This window comes from Emys orbicularis, chromosome 17 (genome assembly GCF_028017835.1).
Source record: "Emys orbicularis isolate rEmyOrb1 chromosome 17, rEmyOrb1.hap1, whole genome shotgun sequence".
Taxonomy (NCBI): Eukaryota; Metazoa; Chordata; order Testudines; family Emydidae; genus Emys; species Emys orbicularis.
Window position 1 is genome coordinate 3,122,699 of NC_088699.1, and position 15,851 is coordinate 3,138,549.

A 15,851-nucleotide genomic window follows, 5' to 3' on the forward strand; every position below is an offset into this window, starting at 1 on the left:
AATTACGCCAATGTAATTCTGTTGAAGCCACTGGCGTGCTTCTCTATTTACACCGGGGTGAATGAGAACTGAATTAGTCTCATGCAGACCACTTTTCTTTCCCTCTTCCTTTTCATCCTGGGGAACGGGTTCTCCATTATACACAAGAATAAGAGAAATAATGATAGATCTGTATCGTGCAGATTCCAGTCTAAATCTGTTCTTAAGGAACAGCGTATTTAAAGACCCCCTTCTGTTTACTGCAGCTGTCTTACTACGCAGGCCACTCCAAAGTTTCTTGATTCTTAATGAAAAGAAGAACCCAGTAATGTGTATTTCAGTTTGGCCTGTAATTAATTTCTATTTATGCTCTCAGGTTCTCACATCTGTTTGGTACAATCCTCAGCTCGGCCTAAAAACTCTCCATTTCTGTCCCTAGTGAATGAGGCAGTGCTGGAATTCATGATCCCTGAATCTGAAGGCCAGCCTACTGTCCCTAGGCACTGATGGATATTCTCTCGGGCAGCACGGCAATTTAGTGCTATATGTGTTGCCATTCCTTAGACCTTTTTTTTCCCCTGGTCATATGACACAATGATGTAAGTTAAGGAAGAATTTATATTGAACTGCCAAAGGCAGAAGACAATCTACTGCAGTTCTGAGTAGTAGATGAGACATAGCAACCTTTGGATTTATTGCTTAGCAACCTCAAACACACACCCAGGAGTAAAACTCACAGCCTGGCTCCACAGCAGGACTGAGAAATCCCTAATTCACTTGTAAGTTTTCTAATGGCTAGGAACTGATGGGTGTATATTAAATTCTCATTCATCTGCAATGCCTCTCTGAAAGCGGGAGGAGACATTTCTGGTTTGGTACCTGCCCAGAAGGTAAGAAAAACAGTTGAGTTCCAGGAAGCAAAATTACAGTCCTTTTAAAGGTTGATTTTAACCAGGATTTAAAAAAAGAAAAAATACTCCAAATATGTTAGGCACAATGGCATCGATCCTCAAAGGTACGTTGGTGCCTAAATATACTGGAGGATTTGGGCCATTGTGACGAATCAGATAAAACTCCTTCTGAAGCTCTTTGGGGAAAGACAATTCTTTTTGGGCAATGGCAGGGCTAAACAAATTCCCAGACTGGCCTCTTCTTTTGAAAGCACTTCAATAAGTCAAACATTCCCCAAATAATCACTTCGAAAATTTTTACAATAATTAAATAAATAAATAAAAAGCTCCCTAGTGAAACCTACCTTGATTATGAGTGGATTTTTATCTTAGTGATAGTATCCTGACTGCAGAGAGGTAATCAAATTGTATGTGTGTGTGACTATCGAGCACAAATGTTTGGTGCACAGAAAAGGAGCCAGGAAAACGGTATCCTAATGAAAGGCTTGTCTTGCCTTCAATTTGAACAGTATGAAGAGACTTTATATCAATTTGTGAGTTTTATTGGCGTTCAAAACTAGCTTGTCTTTGTACGTTATGCTCGTTACCACCAGGGCACATTGTACTTGGGACTAGTCTAAGCATTTGAGAGCTGTGTGACTTATGGGCCAGATTCTCTGCTGGTGTAAATCAGCATAGTTGCACTGAAGTCAATGAAGCTATGGTAATTCACACTCACTGAGAATTTGGCCCTGTAACTCTTGGCAGATGCAAGGTTTGGAGTATGATCCTGACACTTTTGGGATGAATGTTGCTAATATTGTAATAATTATTTACTGTTCTCATGTTCCTCCTTCTCCTAGTTTGCTAATGCTTCTGGTTCCCTGTTTCCTCACCCCAGTTTTGGAGTTATACCAGTGTAAAACTGGCTTAATGGAATAGAGAGTCAAACCCATTGATTATTTGCATTTCTGTAGTGTCTTTCACTCAATGTAAAGGCACCTTACAAACATTAATTAATTCTCACAATCACCCTGTCAGGTAAATGTGGGATATATAGGGATCGCATCAGTCGTCACTGAAATGCGGTTACCTCTAGAGTGGAATGCAGCAACTGTTTCAACAGTGCACAGAAACACTGCACAACACTATAATGAAGCGAAGAAAAATACCATAACCAGTTGAAAGTGCAACAGTAGTTTATGTAGGCACAACATAACTACTTCATTTAGAATCTGGCCAGGACATTGGGTTATCACCCCTATGTCTTACCAATGTTCAAAAGGAGCTTGGTTTTACTTCTTACTGAAAGAAACTCACCTAACAAATGGCAATCTGATAGAGTTGACAAGTTCCTTTCTTGCCTTTATAAATCTGTGCTCCTTTACAGGTTATATCCGCTAACAGGAAAGACAGCTCTCATTTTTATAACACATTGCTTGGGCCAGGCAAGCATCCTGACATATAAATCCATCCTCCCCAACCCCCAAAGCAGATAATCACCACCCTGCACAAATGACTAGAGGGTGCCACCAGACCCATCAGAAAGCCAACCCAGAAATTTACTGCTAGGGATCATCATACCAATTTCAGGCAATATTTGGACTCAAATCCTGTCTAGGAACCAGAAAGTCAACATGCTAGCAATTACACTAGTGTGCCAAGATGGCCGTATATCACTTTTGTGCATTTCCTGAAAAGCTCAACTCTTCAGAACAGCTACAAGTATTTAGGAATGAAGTGGAAATAGCAAAATATATCAAAAGCAGCGCTACTGATATGGCTACTGAAAGGCCGTAATCAGCCAAAAAACCCTTTAAAAGGTGCCTGTATTTCAGGGCGGTGCAAGTCCAGGGCAGAGTTTCAGCCTTAACTTGGAATTACCTTGCTTTGGTCAAACTATCTTAGGGACGTTACTGATGCTGAGATTATCCTTGTTGTTGTTTAACCCTGGGTTGGGGGTGTTTTGCAGGATGGTGATGGTGTTTTGGTCTCTGAATTGGCTAGTAAGGCCAGATTCTGCCTGCATTCCCTGTGTGTATCTCCCATAGAGGCAGATGAGAGCTGTGTGTATGGAGGGTAATAGAAGTAGCTTTCAAATTGTGGCTCATGCACCATCCAAGGACCACACAGTCCTTCCTGGTGCTCCACATACTGAACATTATGAGAGACCAAGATGTGGAATTTGGTACATTGAAGGAAGATAAGGTCTCTGAGATTAGGGTTTGTCTACACTTGAAAGTTAATGGGGATGTAAATTTAAAGCACAGTAGCTATTCCTGAATAACTCTATGTGTGAACACTCTGTTTAGCTTAACCCACTTTCAAAGTGACCCACAGAATGAAATGCTGGAGAACAACTCAGCCTCAGGGTCCAGTTTAATGTCTCATCATCTTCCTAACCCAGAGCTCCCTGTCCCATAGCATGGGTGGCAGATCCCAACCCCAGAGAGAAACATTCCACACTGGAAAATGTGCAGAGGACAAACATTTGCAAAAAATGAAATAAAGTAGGTGTTGTATCTGCCGAGTGGCCTCACTGTCTGCTCCCCAAGGGCATGGGAAAGATGGAGACAAAATGGGCAGTTCTGAATAGCAGAAAATAGGTGTGTTGATGCTACATGGAAAAGTCCCAGCCCCAGGCATCTGTTACTGCACATGGATCACTTCCTGTATCCCAGGTCTCATGGGAATTATTAGAAAAGTTGGAAACAAGGAAGGGGAACTAAAGGAAAACATTCAAATTGGGGGGAATTGTTGTCTAGTGGTTAAAATGGGGAACTGATAGACAGCACGCTTGAGTCTATTCCCAACTCGGCCTTTGACTGGCTGGGTCACCTTGAGAACCCTTCTGTGTGGCTCAGTTCCCCCCATAAAAGGGAATACAAATATTTAGCTCCAGCAGCTCTCGGGGGCATTGTGAGGCATAACTAATTAACGCTTGTAAAGCATTTTAAACTCCTCAGATGAAATGGGCTGTATATATTTAGAAATGCAAAGTAACAATTTCTGAATTAGAAAAGGAATGTAAAAGAAACATCTACTGATTGTTTTCTAACTGTATAGCCTTGTTTTCCCTGGTATTTTCTATCATACTGCCATGTCTTTCAGAATCACGTAGTGTTGATCTGCTTTTGCATGTATCACAGTGAACTATGGCTGCTGTGCCAGAAGATGAAGCCCAAACTCCTGGACTGAAACTCCCCAAGCTTAGTGTTAAGAGTATGCCCATCAGAGAAAAAAGGAGAAGCCAGGAGAGTGCTACGCTGCCAGGTCTCAGGAAGGATGCTCAATGGAAAGAGACATTCTATGAGAAGGTACAACAGAGAGCGTTGAATCTGCAGAGGGAAAAGGTGGAAAAGATTCACGTACGTAAGGCAGAGGAAGAAAAGATAAAAAAGAAAGAACCTCTGGACTGGCTGTCTAAGGAATGGTTGAGTGAAGAGAAGATGACAAGGGACACCCGGGCCTATTTGCTCGACAAACTGTTACCCACATTAGTCCCAGGAGTAGAAAAATTGTTAATGGAGGTAGAAAGAAAGAAGGTGCTTGAAACAGACCAAGATCCACCCAAGTTTGATCCCATTAATTTTCTAGGAGAATATCTGATGAGGCATAACCCTCAGTTTGACACATCTGCAAAACTAGATCCCTACAAGAGAGGGATGAAGGCTGTCATGGAGGAGTTGAAAACTCAGGTGCCTGATACGGCACTTAACAGGTGAGTGAGTTTAAACTATGCTTGGTTGTAGCATACCCTTTTCATGGTATCTCTGTATTCATTTTACAAAAAGCAGTACATTCCTTAATTGGATACAGTGACTGTAATCTGGGATGGCAAAAGTGTATCCTCCAGCACCAAATGAATCCCATGGAGTTCTGTGCCATGGCCAGCAGCTGTCCTCTTCTTTGAGTCTTGGAAGCAAGAGAAATCCCAGCACATGGCAGATGTAGCCAAGCAATGGCTTATGCATATTTAAGGCAGTATCCTACCCCTACTGTGTAGTGCTTGATTTGACACTGTGCACATGGAATGAAGACACTGTATGACCTTTCTGGACATTTTTAGCACCAGTGTTAATAATATAGGTCTGGCGCTCCTGAGGCCCTTTTCCCCTTATGTCCCTCCAAAGATCATGGAAATAAGATTAGCCAAGTTGCCTCTGCTGCCCATCCTGAGGATTTCTCTTGACTGGACAAAGGGCAGGGCTGTCTTGGTTCTCCTTGAGCACTCCCTCCAGGAAAATGTTTGCTATAATCCCTCTGTAGCTATGTTCATTTCAGAGCAGTTCACCTTCAGCCATTTTAGACTCTCTTTCCATCAGCACTTCCCTTTGGATCATTATTGCCCATCCTAACTTAGCAGATGAGTTGGTTTTCTCTGCACAGTTTGGTCCAGTGTTATTTAATTAATGTATTTTTTTCAACAGCATCTCACAACGTGATGGGATTATAAAATTCAGTTGCACTACATTCATAAATAATACATTCATCTTGATTTGTCAATTCAGAAAAATATGCAAGTGAACATTTGTGTTTATGAAAGGCACCAGAGTGGGTAGCAATAATGTCAGAACTACTCATTAACTTCCCGATCACTTTATTCCAGGGTCTGTTTTGGTAGAATAACTGGATTTGTAGAGTACTCTCATCTATTTGCATAAAACTGGTGTCAGGAATTAGGGAAAGAAGATGTTGACATAAAATGTCTCCTGTCTAGACCCTAAACTAAGATAATGGAAGTTCCCAGTAATTAAATGAATAAAGGAATATGGTTAAATCTCTCTCTCTTTCTCTCTCTCTCTCTCTCGTATTTTTAATGCATATGCTGTTGTAGTACATAGGCACATACATAACCTATACCAGATACAATTAAAGCAGTGATAAATGACTCTTATGAAGTGCACTTAACTCTATTTACCTGCCTTTAAATGTAGCTAGACTGGTGATCAGCACACGAGTGCTCTGCATTTTGGCTTGCCGTTTATTAAGGGATTTATGATTTCATGCTTTACCTTTGCTTTGGGGTGGTAATTCCAGTTTAAAATTTGGGAGTCAAGTTCTTAGTTTGACAGCTATGGAAGAGTCCGAGAGCTGATGCTCAGGAAATCTGTATGAGGAGTCATAGCAGTTAGCCTCTCCATGGCTGTCAGTGCCAGGGGATTTACACAGCCATGGCAGTAACAGGAAGTATCATGGGATTTGTGTTTGTATTATTTTAGGATTTCCATATTTGTGTCTGGCAGGAACATAGGATTTGTCTGGTGTTCTTAAATCTGGGGACTCCATACCTGCACTATGGCTTTTGCTGCCACCATGCACTGGTGCGTAATACTTGCCATGAGTCACTGGCTTTCCAAGTAGAAGAACAAATTAGGACAGGAATGGAAGGGGAGCTCAGAATGGCTCATGTAAGCACCCAAAGTTCAGGGGTGAAATCCTAGCCCCATTGAAATCAACGGGAGTTTTGCCATTAACTTCAACAGGGCCAGAATTTCACCTCAATTGCTTATCCAAACTTTACCCCCCCAGCTGAACTTTCTCTGGCTTCTTCCATCCCCACCTTAATTGCGACCATGTTGGGAGGCAGGGAGTTCATGAGAGTGGGGTGGGAGAAATTCCTTTTTATCTAAACCAACTCACACCTGAATTAATGTCTGGTTTTGTTCAAAGGATGCCAGTGCATCCAGCTGACTCATGCATCCGTATGTAGGAGAACAGGGGCTGCCTTCCTTCCCAAACATGCTTCTTGTGCAGGGAGTCACCCTAAAGATATCTCTGCTTATCAAATGCATTACTAACAAATGTGTTCCCACCATGGTGCACCTACCCAGGACTGTTATAACCTGATGGAAACTTCCGCAGTGGGACAATCTTTGTCCTGCTCCCAGGGACATCAGAAGGAGAGTGCATTTACATGCCCTTTCAGGTAATAGCTGGAACAAGCTGCCTAGAGAAACAAAATTGCAGCACACTGCGTGTATAGCACGTACCGTCCCTTGTGTTTGGCACTGCCCAAATTAATCATCAAAGCAGTTTGGCAACTCTTACATTGGAGTTAATCCTGCTTTGTGTTTGCTAATCATTCCTGAAGAGGGGCTGATAGTTGAAATGTTTCTAAGTTTATTTCCTATTTTTAAGTTACAGAGAACTTTCTTGATCCATTTAATTTGGCAACTGGTACATCTCCTCTTTGCAGCATTAGTAAAGCAGTCCAGAAAAGGGAATTAGGTTTCCCAACACCCCGTTCAATTGTATCAAGGTGTCAGGGGCTGAATCACATCAGAAAGCAGCTGTCTTTCAGTTAGTCCCATAGTCTGGCTTTTTCCTAGCAGTGAGCAGGGCAGTTTCCCCATTTATTTTGTGGATTTTTTAAGCCAAGTGCCGTTTGAATTTAAAGGCCCTTATCAAGGAATTTTTAATATAAATTTTCCCTGTTGTCATTTATAAGTTGATATCTGCAAACTGAAATCTTTTTCCTTGCCTTAATATTTATTTCTTCTTGTATGTACATCTACCTGCCATTTGTTATTGGGTGAAGTCCTGGCCCCACCAAAGTCAATGGCAAAACTCCCGTTGACTTAAGCAGGGCCAAGGTTTCCCCTATAGTGTTTCACTTGAGCAGTGAGTCTTCACACACTGGCTCCATTCTGTAGGGTTGGTAATAACCAAGGTCTGCATGGTCTTGATAAACGTGTACATACTCTAAACCACAGGGCATTACTTACACCAAGCCAAATCCACATGCTCATCTTGTGGCAGAAATCTGCTCAACGATATTAATTAGCCCTGTATTCTGCACAGCCTGGTAGTTCTTCCTGAGTCCAATATACTCAAGATTGTCCCAAAACAGGTGTGGAGATGGGTTCTGTTTGCAGTGTTATGGGTTTACACTGGGACTCAATCCAAGCAGTCTTCCTTCTTTTCATCTCAAAGCGAAAGCAAAAACACTGTTGATAGATCAGCTCAGAAGCTGCATCCATCTTCAGCTGACGTTTGTTATGATTTTATTCATAGATGAGCTAGCCCCAGAATTTCTGGTGTTGCAAAGACTAGATTTAATGCCCCATGTGAGGCCAAATGCGGGAAAGATTTTAGCAGGGATTTTCACTGACACGGTGAAGGCCCCAGGGAAAGATTAAAGAAAACAGAGGCACATTCTGCCCTTGTTATATTGGTAATTAGAGATGTTAGTACACTTACTGTTATGTAGGCATAAGAAGCCAGAGGCTCAGACCTTTACCTCTTTGCGGTTAACAACTCAGCCATATGTGGCCTGGTCCTGAGAGGTGCTAAGGACCCACAGTTTTCACTCAGCTCTTCAAAATATTTGGCTGTTAATTGGGCAGTGCCAGTGGACAGCAAATATTTAAAATCTAAGAGGCTAGGAGAAGTGAGAAATAACTTTTTTGTGGTAGTCGGCAAGCCCTTTTGTAAATTCCCTAATTTGACTGCTCATTCTGAGGTTGGATCTGATCCACCTATCTCACCATTTTATCAAGATTAGAAATAATCCCGAATTAAAACACTACAGAAGGAAATGAAGGAACAGATCAAGACAAAGACAGCTCTGTGCCATTTGGAGCTGCAGGAATCACCTCCAAGAATCCTGTTAAAATAGGACTGTGAAGCGCTGAGGCCCAAGTAAAATCACAAGTATTGCAGAAGGTCTAAGAGGGTTAAGTTTCACAAGACTCTCTCGCGTTCATTCATTCATATGCCTCTCACATACTGGGTAACTGAGTGATTGATTAAGAAGCCTCCATGATAAATGGCCATGAATTAACAGTGACCTAGTGATAAATATTACTGTAGTCAGTGTATTATTAGAACATATTAAATAGGCCTTATTATTTATTAATTAAAATGTAATTGTTTTATAATTGCAAGCCTTTTTCCTAAACTATAGTGAGAGGTCAGGGATAGTATCAGATTATCATCACACCTTAAGTGAAAAAACAGTCTTGGAGAAAAGAGAAATCATCTGGTTAAATTACAGTCCTGGGGCCAGACTTTGCTCTCAGTGACAAGAGACAAATAGGAGTAGCTCCACTTACTTCTGCTAGCTATAGACTTGTATAGCTGAGAGCAATGTCTGGCTCAGTGAACGCACAGTACATGGGTGAAAGGAACAGTTAGGCGCTCTCAATACAGAGACAAAGACTCTTTAACAATCCATTGAAATGGGAATAAAAAACTCGAGACCCTCCTCCCCATAGTTGAGCTGTTACCCTGTAGCTATAGGCATAATGAGTGCCATTCATGGCGTTGTTTTCCTGGAGACTTTACTTATATTTTACAAATGAAAAAAAAATCTATACATGATCAGTTTAATAAAATCCTTTTATCCTGGGTACAAAATGGAGGATTGGCAAATGCCCTTCTGATAGGTTAGAGAAGGAAAACAGCTAGAATCCAGAAGAAAGAGAGGCACTTCTGGTCCAGGCTTGCAAACTCTGTGTTCAACAAAAAACAGAAGCATGGTAGGCAAATTATCCCTATCCTAAAGCAGTGAGGATTTTATTGTGCAGTAGTACTTTGGAAAATTCATTAAACATAGTTCATTGCCAGTGCAATTCTTACATTAAATGGTACATAGGCTCTGAGACAAATGCATAGTAATGCAATTTTGTTGTTAAATTAAGTGAAGCAAAATTATACCCTTCAGCTCCTGCTAAAATGTTCGGCAGGAAAATTGAAGAACATCTCCATAATTAATGATTAGCACCATCGTAGAAAGGTGCATTCATTAAGGGCAAAATCCACCCTTTGTGTAACTCTGCAAGTCACTAGAGTTGCAGCAGGGATAATTTTGTCCCTAAATGTCTGACTGTCTCTGGGCTCAGAGAGAGTTCCATGCACCTTCCACAAAAGGCTCTCTCTATAGTGATGTACTTGATACTCAAGCTCTATATTCAAATTCTTAATTACGCTGGCCTTCAGCAGAAACATCCACTTCATGACAAACATTCTCGCCTTCCAAGAGCTGCCTCATGAAGACATGGATTGTGAGTGTTTATATAGAGTTTGACTGGTAGTTTGTTGCCCAAAAGATCAACTATTTCAATGGGGAAAAGACCTCATGTACTAGAAAGTACAGGAATTACAGTGTGCAATTGCTTCCGTTTCCTGCTGTTCTTCAGGAGAGGTCAAACCAAGCTTAGCTATGGTTTGACAGTAACTTTCTGAACCATATGCCCATGCCTTACAGGCTAGCCAGGATGAAGTCTGAGGTAAAGAAAAACCGTGAGCAAAGGGAGCAGGTGGAGAAAATCAAGTCTCAGGTGACAGAGATGCGAAAGGAGGCCCTGGCAGTGCAGTTCAAAGAATGGACATTGGATGTCAGTGGAAAGCTACCACTCGCACTGGTAACTAGGGCAGATATTCATAGAAACACTGCTATGTTTCCACCTGGGAGGAGGAGAATGGAGGCTATTGTGGAAGTGAGTTTGCTATGTTATATAGCAGGAAGGATGGTCCAGTGGTTAGGCACTAGCCTAGGACCCACAAGATCTGCCTTCAAGTCCCTGCTCTGCCTCAGACTTTCTGTGACCTTGGCTAAATGACTTAGCCTCTCTGCGCCCCAGCTGCCCAATGGGATAATAGCCCTGGCTGCTGCACAGGGGGGTTGTGAGGATAAATCCATTATTGTGTAGTGCACAGGCACTACCGTAATGGGAGCCAGATAAGTGCCGCAGATAATTTTATATCTCTGAGCCTTGGGTCTCCTGGTGGCAGCTGGTCACAACTCAAAATCTACCTCAGAAGACACTGGGTGGCTTACTCCCATCCAGTCCTTTCAGGGCCACCATTAATTCCATTGTCCCCCTCTGCCCCAAACTATTGACTCGCTGTTTGAGAAGACAAGACTTAAAGCCATCATGATGGACCGACCAGTCTGGGGTGCTGGTACAGACACTTTCCATAGATGGCAAATAAGTCACCTGCTGTGAAACTCCCCTGAGGCCCACTAGCTTTATGGGCTATACAGGGCACATAACATAGATGTGGCTTCAATTTCTGTTAGTGGTGAGAGGCCGGGGGGGCTAAAGTAATGTTCGTTAGGATGGTCTAGTTTAATGGGAAAATTCCAGAATTGCTGCAGTGTGCCTGCTATTGTCTAGCATAACATTCCCATTTACTTACTAGAAACACTTGAAGGGTGACCTCTTCAGATCACAGGGCTCTGGGTATGGTCTGTGATGCAGTCATCCGTTCTCAGCACCGGTGTATCCTTATGTTGCTGTAAAGATTTGAGGAGCCCTGGGCAAAAACAAAGCAGGAAGAAAATAAATGGCAAGACATTTCTGAGAAACCAATTGCTATAGAGCTGCTGTATCTAAATCTGTTCATAACAATCAAATGGTGATAACCCGGGCCAGAGTGTCAATGCAGGGTAAGCAGGTGCCCTTTTGCTGTTCAGGCGTGGGGAGAGAGTAAAAGTAGAGCTGCTTTGAGTTTAAGGAGAAGTGGAGATGAGCAAAGATTGTTTCTCTGACTCAGGCTTTTAATTGTTGTTTTGATTTATAGGTTCAGAGTGCCCTGAGGTCATTTCTGGATGTAATTTCTACTCCTTTGGGAGCGGGGCCGGGTAAGGTCACAAGTGTTTTCTTTGGTTTTATTTTCCTTGGTCCGATGTCTGGTGCAGAATGGGAGCAAAAGGAAAGTAGGCATGGAACTGTAAGGACAGTCACGGTATACCGGCCACGAGTCTCGCTTGCAAGACTTCAAGTGGGGAGGGGCAGAGGGTGAACCATTGTGTTGGCTTAGTGTGTGTGTGTGGTTTTTTTTAAATAAAATTATGTAAAAATAACACCACAGCTTGTGGGCCCCCCACCCACATGACAGCACAAAACCTGAGTAAATGTACTTGGCACAGAGGATCTAAAACGGGCTGGGGAACAAGGAATCCTCTCCCCATCTGGTGGGGTCTCCTGATGGAAATGTGCAGCCTTGCTACAGCTAGTCCTAGAGTCCATGGGCTATAGTAGTAGCTGCAGCCCTGTGTGCCCACAAGGATCTGTTCCGTTCCGTGTCATGTTCCTGACTCCCCAAGTCCATCCCCATCACAGGCCCCTCTTCCACATTGCTGCAGAGCTCTGCAGGGTGAAAAGGCAGGCAGAGTTCCTCTCCAGGGCCTCCAGCTCCCCCAGATGAATTGGACCTGCACCAGCTCCGCTCCATGCCCATGGAAACGGGGGAGGGGTGCAGCATTTGGCCCAGTCATTTTAGACTAAGTTGATCTGGGCCTCTCTAGTTGCCAGTAACAGACTCACAGAGCCCCTTCCTAAGTAATAAAACTCTGACAGCAGCAAGTAGCTTGTCCCTCTTCCCTTTCCCCCACATTAGCCAAACCTGCTCCCCATGTGTGCATGAAAATCAGCTGAAGATCCCCCAGCCCTCTCTCCTTTCATACTAGGGCCATACTTGGCATGTTTGGGGGTGGGTAAAAAATGAAAGCGTGGCGGAGCTGTTACCTTCTAGGGCAAATCCTGAAATGTGCCTGAGAATTCCGCGACAAGGCTCATCTTCTCTGGGCATTTCCTCTAGCCAGTGAAAGGAAGGACAGTGACATACAATGAGACAAGGCCCACATACCAGAGCACTCAGCACTGAACCGATTTGCATAATTCTCGTCCTCTTTATGGCTTACGCTTGACATAATTAAATAATGATAATTGAATAGATAGGGCTAGAAATGTTGAAGTGGCAGTGGAAAGACTGTTGTCAGACCTTCAAAATAAATAGAGGTATTATGATCATCAGTAACAACAAATTTGTCTTTGCTGGAAGATGTGAGGCTACGTAGGACACTCGAAAGCCCATTGCAATCCTCCGCCTGAAATAGCCTTTCTCCACAGCTTGGCTTTGCCCAACCCCTTTTTATGATAGTAAGCATTGCCTGAGTATTCAGCTTAGATTGACAGCACACCGTCTGAATGGCAAACCCAATCCTCAGGTGCTATTGTGGCACTGTTGGGGATACTGGTACTCTAAGGAAGAAGGAAGTTCCTGGCCAGATGGTTACTCTACAGGCATTCTAGGCACTATTGGCAGTATTTTACTCACAGCCCTGCTCTGTTTCTCAGTGTATTTCATTTAACAGAGTCCAATACACTAAGTGAGCATTAAGCCATGTTTGATAGGTTCATAAAGATAATGTATAACTTCTGGATGTCTTAAGGAAGCAAGAAATATATAGGTTCCACTGAGAATGTTCTCATTATTCCTGATGTTTCACTCACCATATTGTAGAAGTAAGAATAACAGAATAATAATCCCAATAGAGAGAACATTTCTTCTTTCAAGATTTCCCACACAAATCCTTGGCATTTCTTCTCAGGTCCACTACTGTTGCCCAGAAACAGGCCAAAAGGTGGCTGCAAAGGTTGTAAAGTCAACAGGAATATCTCCATATGGCCGCTAGAATAAAAGTCTTGTTTTCAGACTACAGAAGCTCCAGGCCTTGCTGGTAATTCCAAAGTCATGCCACAGCTGCAAGGAACCTGACCACTGGTTCCCAACATGTAAAGGAACTACACCCATTCATTACAGCACAAGCCAGGCATAAGCAGATGTAACTCCCGTTGAAGTCATTGTGATTTGCACCTATTTATGTCATGTTTGAATCTGGCCATAAATCTTTGTCTGCACCAGCCCATATTGCTTGCCTTTCAGAAGGGAACTGCAGTTTCTCAGCAATGGAAAGGGGTATAAGAATCAGCCCCAGCCTGTATTTATGTAGCCAGGAAGTACACTACTGATTTGGAAGCAGAGCTGAACATGCAAGGTATATACAGGGGTTTCAATTCCCTGCCATTCCCAGCCACAGGCCAGAGTAGCCCTAGGTAGAAATACAATTCTGCAAAAATACATCTGCCTATTTTCTGTCTAATCTTCTCTCCTTCTCCGTTAGAGATCTACGACAGGAAGCTGGAAACCATAGATACATTGGCGGAAAAAGTGAATGAGGAAGAGTTTAGGGAGGTGAGAAGCTAAATAACTGCACCTGAGTCAGAATTTTATTCCTGTTATTGATGCCTTTTATGAGTGTTTCCTCCCCTGGTGGGTGCTGACAATAGAAGATGAGAGGCCTCCCCCTTCTCCCTAGCCCCAGGCTGTGACTCTGGCAATGTTGGGTCACTCCATGTTCCCAGGTTGCCATTATTATCTGCTCACATCCACATACCCCTCCTTATTTTGTAGACACCCCCCCCCGTCACTCCAGTAGGGTGGAATGTTTAGCTTCCTCCAAAGTCGCTGTCTGTGGAGCTCTATGGATTAATTATCAGGGATATTTTAAAAACCATGTTGTTAAAACATCTCCCTGGTGCCCTCCTTAGCATGCGTGAAAACACCACCTCTGCCATGCTGCAAGGAACTGTGTTTCAAATCACTCGTGAATTCAGATTTTTCATCAACAGCACACAGGAGACGGTCTCCCAATGTAACTAGCATTCTAATGTAATTAGTATGGTTCCCATAGTGCTATTATTCCTTTGGGAATTCTGTTAACCAAAGTACAATACAACAGAAGGCTAATCAGGGATGAACAGCATTACTATTTTTGCCCATAGAGTGAGTATATTTTGCCACCATGTGGCTTTGGTTTAAAATCCACACCAGGGAGTGTACAGAACATAAGGGAAGCGTTCGGTAGCAAAAAGCTCCTGTTGCAGAGGAGCTTCCGGCATGCTGTCCATCGGACACAAGGATTCAGTGAGGATGACTGCGGTGTTAGGCTGCTCCCATTCATCTGTGGGGAACTAGGGTAGTAGTTCATTTATCACAGCAACCAAATAATCTCAAAAGGTCAAATGTATCAGCCCTGCCTCCTCCTCCTCTTACCCCCAACCCCTCTGTGTCTTGGGTTTTTTCTAACCCAGCACATTGTGGTTTAATTCAAGGAAGCGTCCCTGACTGTTTCCTATTTTGTGAAGGTGATGGAGCGTGTGTGGGTGGTATGAGTGAGCGTGTGGGCCTGAACATGTGTGTGCATGTGTATGTCAGCAAGCATGTGTGTCAGCTGCATGATGGTGAGTGTGTCTTTGAACTATTACAGTGACAAAGCTGTAACAAATGAAAGAAACAACCATATAAATACAGCTATCCCTCTCGCTCCATCTTCCAGCATGTCAATTTTTGTGACCACTACCTGCTCTGGTAACAGTCATATAAATGACCAGTTTTCCAGTCCCAGTAAGTCTTTGTAAACTTGTTCTATTCCTACAACTCCCAAAGGAAGGTGGAAGACAAAAGAAGATTTAAGTAATCTTAAGAAAATGCTACCAAGACTTTAAAAATCAGGATATAAAAGTATGGTTATGATTTGAGTTCTTATTTACCCAATACCCTTGTGTATCAGAATTAAATGTGTCTTCAGTGAACCAAAAGTCTCTCAGGACACTGGTTGATTGTATGCCTGGGTCACTGCCCCATGGCATAAATTTAAAGCAAGGTATGTGAAGGGGATTACCGTAGACTCCAGTGCATCCACATTAACTCTGCTACTAATGGTGCTGTTAATCTGCCTGAGCAGTTCCCATAAATCATTGTGAACAGAATATATAGCAAGTGCTGTCATCTAGTGGTTAGAGAATAGAAGACAAAACTGGTTTGTGTTGTGGTCTTGGTCAAGTCATTTAAGACCAGACTTTCTAAAATGTCAATTTGTCTTAAATTTGACACCCAAAATTGTGGGACAGTTTTGAAAATGTACCTTAGACCTGTGTCTCATATTACCTATTGGTAAAGTGAGGATAAGTACTACTTCCTTGTGTTCTTGTGAGGCTTAAGAAATTGTTTGTAAAGGGCTTCATTTTGCTCAGATGAGAGGGGCTACATAAACCCTGAGCATGATTATTATAAATGCTGAACAAGCGCACCAATAGAATCACAAAATATCAGCCCAGATGGTCGATTCTCCTTTTAGGCCTGCTTTGGGACAGCGCTCTATGGGCAGAATAACTTGGTGATCTGCCA

At 42.8% G+C, this 15,851-nt stretch overlaps 1 protein-coding gene across 1 annotated transcript in view; it reads left to right on the forward strand.

Annotated features, from left to right (window-relative positions):
* Positions 1-4,024: 4,024 nt before the first annotated feature.
* The window catches only part of EFCAB5 (EF-hand calcium binding domain 5), a 45,976-nt gene continuing 34,149 nt past the window's right edge, over positions 4,025-15,851 (forward strand). The window contains exons 1-4 of the mRNA XM_065418502.1: positions 4,025-4,590; positions 10,081-10,237; positions 11,400-11,465; positions 13,788-13,856. Coding sequence (XP_065274574.1) covers positions 4,025-4,590; positions 10,081-10,237; positions 11,400-11,465; positions 13,788-13,856 — 858 coding nt within the window. The remainder of the gene's footprint in view (positions 4,591-10,080; positions 10,238-11,399; positions 11,466-13,787; positions 13,857-15,851) is intronic.